A 5,941-nucleotide genomic window follows, 5' to 3' on the forward strand; every position below is an offset into this window, starting at 1 on the left:
GTGATTTCAGGTAACAATAGCTAAGCACAGTTTTGCAGCATTTAAGGTTTGTTTACAGAGCCACCAGTTTGTTTGTTTGTTATTCAGTTTTATACTGAGTAATGCACCTAATCAATAATCTAATCAATTAATAACAAGTATTATATATTTGATTAAAGGTTTACTCAAGGAAGGACTTTGCCATATACAAAATTAAAAAAAGCAATATACTTCCCTCGACACCGGCTTGAGTTTTGAAAATCAGGATACATGTATTTATTATCCTTGCACGATTTTTCTAACAATACTTTAATAACACAAGTAGACAGACGATAACTTGATTACTTCTTAACACATTTGATCCAAAGCGAATAAGATGTAAATCAGTGGTTCCCAACAACCTATCAAAGAGGGACATGAAAAAGCAAATGGATCATAAGACAATCAAAATGCTGATGTATAATGTTTACCATGTTGACCAGCTTGCTTAAGCATCATAGCCTTCTTAAAAAGCACAGTACAGCTGCATCTGATGGAAATGCCATTCATTTTAGAGGTTTTGAGCATAAAGTATTGGAAAGACTTGTTTTACTAGAGGAAAGCCAGTTACCAAAAGTAAGCATTACTTTGTTAGATTGACTCCAGAGGAAGACATGAATGCCTCAACCACAGGATGAAGGAAAAGTCTAGGGATCAGTGAAATCCTGGAATGTCTGTAAAAATAATTCTGAAATCCACTACTTTTGAATCATTAATCAAAAATAGTGTTTAACTTCATCTAATCTGCCTGAATGCAACCTGTAATGGGCCTGTTCAGGGGCTACAAGCCATACGTTTGGGAATGATTACTCCAAAAGCACTTTCTTTTGTTTCACCTAAACACAGCGATAAGGAGTTCTTGATTGACATGTAGTTATCTGTCTTCTGTTTGTCTCTACACAGCGGTCTGTCCAGGATGATAAACGCAAGCCCAAGAAAGAGGAGTGAGTAGCAAGTTCTTATTTCAACCCTCTATTCAACAACTTCAGTCTTTAAGAGGTTGGCTTGCTGCCTGCCTCCCTGGCACACCGAGTCAGGAGTAATGACTGAGCTCAGCACCAACATAAGGACGGCGTCTCTGGGTCCAGACTTAATGATCTACTGAATAACACACATCCTCTGTGATATTAATTACTATCACCTTTCACTTTCGTTACACTTGCTAAATACACTAACATGTATCGTTAGGCATCAGAAGTGCTTGGTTCAGCCGTATATAAGGTACCTTATATATATATTGCTATTAAAAAGCACTAGAAAGCCTGTGTGGATGTGTGCTCTCATGCATATGCTAGTCATATAGGCCACATAGTGAGTGTACCTCCCAGAGTGAAGGGGTGCAGATAGACTGATATGGCTTTGCTGAACAAGAAGAGGCGTCGGGTACTTAATCACAGCAGTCTGAAAGGACACACACACCTTGATGTGCGCACACACACACACACACACACCGTGCGACACAGTCCTAAACATCAAGGGTAATCATTTGTTTGCAGATAAATAAAGCCAGCGATGGACAGGAGCAGTTTACATGCATCATTAGGGAAGAGAAGGTCAGCAAGAAAGATAGCATCTGTGGCTAAAGCTGACAGCAGGGGCTGATGGGAAGGCGCGGGTGGTACCAGGAGAGGAAAGGAGACAAAGGTGATGATTAAATAAATTAAAGTGGTGTTTCAGTGGCTCTCTGGGGCTTATCTAGAAACAACATTACTTTTAGCTAAATGCTAGCATGCTATAAATGTTAACAATAGCAGTGCTACAAGTGTCATAGTTGTCGGGTAAGTTTGAGATGTTTTAGTTTAGAGTTAGCATGATAATATTTGTTAATTAGCCTTAAAGCAGGGCTCTCCAACACGTCTACTACTGAACTACTGAAAAGTTATCGATTATAGCGTAGTAAGGTTGCTTCTTGATTTTTCGGCCGTGGCTGGACAATAACGTTTTTTTATTTTAGAATTGTTTCTGTCACACGAATATCAAATTGGTCCGTGACGCAGAGATCAAGGAACAGACGTGACAGCGGCACAGCGACACCACACACGGAGCAGTCTGATTTCTATACCAACACCAGTCCAGAACCAACAGCAGAATGACCCGCTCTGAATCAGGCCCTGTCGCTGCGGCTCAGAGACACACAGGGAGGGATTTGTGTTTTTTGAAAAACACTCGTTATCATCATGTCAGGTTTTTGGTGGATTTAATCAAGTCTTGGATTGCAGAGTATGAATGTCCTCTTGATATTTTCAGTTGATAAATACTTGTGTAAAGTTTGTGAAGGCAGGAGGAAAGCTTCCGCAATCACCGTCTCCTCTCCGTTCCTCCAAACCCCGCCCCCCCTGAAAATAATGAGTGACAGGCTGATAGTGACCTGAAGTTTTAGTTTTTTGTTTTTGAGGATGGAACAATTTCACACAGAGATATAGGGAGGCTAGACCTATACAATTGATTTATTATGGTTTATAATTTAATGTCAAGACGAAGAAGAAGAAGAAGAAGAAGAAGAAAAAGATGGCTGAACTGTTCAGTGTCAATCCAGTGGAGATGGAGATGGAGGTTATAAATCTCCAAAGTCATGTTCAGCTCAAGTCTCAGCAAAACTCACAACATTTCTGGAGCCGTGTAGACGCAGAAAACTATAAGAACATTCACCAAGCAGCACTGAAAATGTCTGCTTTATTTGGCTCTACATACAGTACCTTTGTGAAGCAGCTTTTTCTGACATGAATGTCATGAGATCTAAATACAGAACAAGATTGACTGATGAACATTTAAATGACTATTAGAGGGAACCTAAGTGGGTCCAGCATACACCTCTCTGGTGGTCTCCATGCAGTGCCATTCATCTCACTGACTGTAAAAAAGAGTGAATGCACTTATTGTACACATGTGCCATAAGATGCGTGGTGATTCAGGACATGTATGGGAATTCTCAGTGAAGTACTCACTATGTGGGCCAAAATAATATGTGAGAAATGTTTGTTTTCTTGGACCTTGATGTGAAGTTAAGATTTGTGATAAGCTTTAGGTATTGCAATTTCACACGTGTACAAAAGTAGCTTAATTCAACTGATGAGGGCTATGTGAATAAATGGAAGCGATGTGATGCAAGTAGCTCTTGGCCACTTTCATTTTTTCAAAGTAGCCCTCAGATGAAGAAAGGTTGGAGAACCCTGCCTTAAAGTATAGCTGAGGATGATGTGAATGTCATTACTTTTGCAGGAATTTGGTCATTAAAGGGAAAATATGCCACCTTTTAATTTGTTTGTCTGCTCAGTGATGATAGCAAGTAAGTCACTTGACACAATCAATTCCTCAGTTGTGAATTTAGTCTTTTATCAAATCTTAGCCAAAATATGGTGATAGAGTGCACCTTTTTATTTAAAGTTATCCTCCAACTGGTATGGTTCATCCTGGAGGTGGGCATGGATGCCTGAAACTTATTTTATGGCAGTCAATACAAAATGTGTTGGGAATATTTCACTCAAAATCACAAACAACAGCGCTGTGAAAATATTGTCTTCTCTCATCACAATGCTAATATTTGCGCGCCTCGCCCAACAGTCTTTTCTTCGATAGGACTTGGTGTTTTGTTTTTCAGTATGGACTGATGAATGTTGACACTTCTGATATTTCAGTACTACAGCCACGGAGACACTGATTTCCAATAGCCATTGTCACGTATTTCGATAATGTGAGACTTATTGATCTCCACATGGAAACTGTTTTTCTCACTTGTGTCCATATAGAGGTCAGCGTGTAGGTTCTGCTTCATGAGAGCATCCCTGAAGCTGAGGAGCCTGTGTGGTGCTGATGGACAAATTCAATATTCTTGCAAATACTGTCAGCTTGATAATTATTATCCTTTTTCTCCTTTATTCTCTCATGGTCAGTTAAATGCAAGTCAATTTAAGTGTCTCAAAACATCAGGACATCGACTGGAGCAACAACACATACTGTATTGTTTATTTTTGTCAGTTTATTTCCTTGGGGTTTTGTTTGCCTTTCTTATTGCTAAAGTTATTTTCAAAAATGAATACCAAAACACATTTCTGTCAAATTCAGCTGGCAAATCATTTACTTAAAGAGTTGTTTTCCCCTTCGCAGAAAGCAAATGAGCGTAAACAAAGTACTAGAGAACATTTGGGTCTCAAAAAGCATATTTTTATGTTGGAGATAACAAGAAATCAATAAAAACAAGAAGACTAAGGTTACTTTGTATATAGATCCAATTCAAACCAAAGCTGCAATCCTCTTATGTTGAAGAAAAGGACGAATGCGTGTTCAGGTGGCAACACTAACATCCACCATTCATTTGTGAGTGTTTGACAGATAAGTAAACAAACAGGCTTTTTAAAGAAAACACATACTGAGGCTTACTACTTCGATCAAAGCAAAAAGATCACAGTTGTGTGCTTTCTGAAAATATCTAAACAACAGCCTTATCAGAAATAAAAAAAATACAGACAATGTACGTATAAGAAATACAATGTGTGCTATTGACATATTTGCAGTAAAAAGAAGAAAGATGGCATTTAACTACTCAGGGGGGGAACAAATTGTATGAAGACAACATACACACTATACTGTACAGAAAGTATACTTTGGGGTTCTGAGAGAAAATAGATCCAGTTTTAGGCACTTTCATGAATGTGTTGTGTGTGTGTAAAAAGGCTTTTTGATCATGAATCTTGAATTTCTTTATTTTTAAAAGTTGAAACAACAATATTGAAAAGAAAGCAAATCAGAAGAGAAGACTTGTTTATTAAAAATCTCAAAGTCTCTATTCAAACAATCACCGAAAATAATGTTGCCTGAAAATGTCTGATTGACCTCTGAGTCTCTCCTCTCTAACATCCATCCCCTCTGTGTGTGCTTCAGTCCAGAGAAGCTGCTGGATGTAGAGGACCAGTACTACAGGGAGCTTTCCACCAGCCGCTCTGAACCCAGCATCTCCTCCAAGGACACATCCCCCAACAGCAGGCCGGAGAGGAGGAGGTCCATGGAGAGGAGGAGGTCCATGGAGAGGAGGCCGTCTGCAAAACAGACAGCAGCTGGCAGCAGACCGACCCGAGCGAGGGCCGTCACCGAACCAGAGCCTGCCAAACCTGTCGGGGACAACAGGTACGTCCCTGTGCTGGATCTGAAAAATAAACGTTGGGATCCGTAAGAGAAATGGCTTCATATCTGACAGGTCATATATTTGACCTCCCTGTCTGGAAACAGCTATAGATTCAATGATCAATGCGAAACAACAGTGCAATGTTGGTGATCATCAGGGCAAACCTGGCCTCCAATATCAATGTGGTCGATCTAAAATCTTTTTAAAGAAGCAGATTTAACTGCATGTTTAAGCAGACACACATATTTTCACTATCATAGTTACCATTACCATTTTTTACCATTTTAATTTGATGACTTTGGTCCTGTAGCAAACATTTTTTTTTTAGTCCTTTCTAAACCACAACTCATGTTAGTGCCCTCCTTCAGGTATCTCCAATTATTGCTGATTGAATGTCTGTATACTCTGACCACATGATGCAATATACTTGATGCATTTGTAGGCAAACTATGCTGCAGTTTTGTTTATTAACTTATTTAGAACACACTAATATTTATGTATTTTGTATTAACAGCAAGCATTTGAATGAATTTAGATGTATTGATAATCCAGTTTAGTTTATAGAAAATGGTTTACAAAAAATGAGCTGCTACATGATGGATACAGAGAGATCCTGAGGCATTCTACAAATTGTGTTGGTTTAAGTTAGGAATTAGCTTGATAGCAATTGTGTATGGCAACCATGAGGTACCTGCACCTATCAGGATCAGTGTTTGTTTCTTCACAGATTATCTTTCCCCACAGAACATGCTCCCACACTTGCATTCTGATTCCAGTTGACAAAGTGACAAATCCATGTAGCAA

General features: G+C 39.1%; 1 protein-coding gene across 1 annotated transcript in view; it reads left to right on the forward strand.

Moving 5' to 3' along the window:
- The window catches only part of myo3a (myosin IIIA), a 64,264-nt gene that overhangs the window by 57,548 nt on the left and 775 nt on the right, over positions 1–5,941 (forward strand). The window contains exons 31-33 of the mRNA XM_010767617.1: positions 922–962; positions 4,897–5,013; positions 5,047–5,139. Coding sequence (XP_010765919.1) covers positions 922–962; positions 4,897–5,013; positions 5,047–5,139 — 251 coding nt within the window. The remainder of the gene's footprint in view (positions 1–921; positions 963–4,896; positions 5,014–5,046; positions 5,140–5,941) is intronic.

Source organism: Notothenia coriiceps, unplaced genomic scaffold (genome assembly GCF_000735185.1).
Source record: "Notothenia coriiceps isolate Sejong01 unplaced genomic scaffold, NC01 NC01_scaffold00004486, whole genome shotgun sequence".
NCBI classification, from domain to species: Eukaryota; Metazoa; Chordata; class Actinopteri; order Perciformes; family Nototheniidae; genus Notothenia; species Notothenia coriiceps.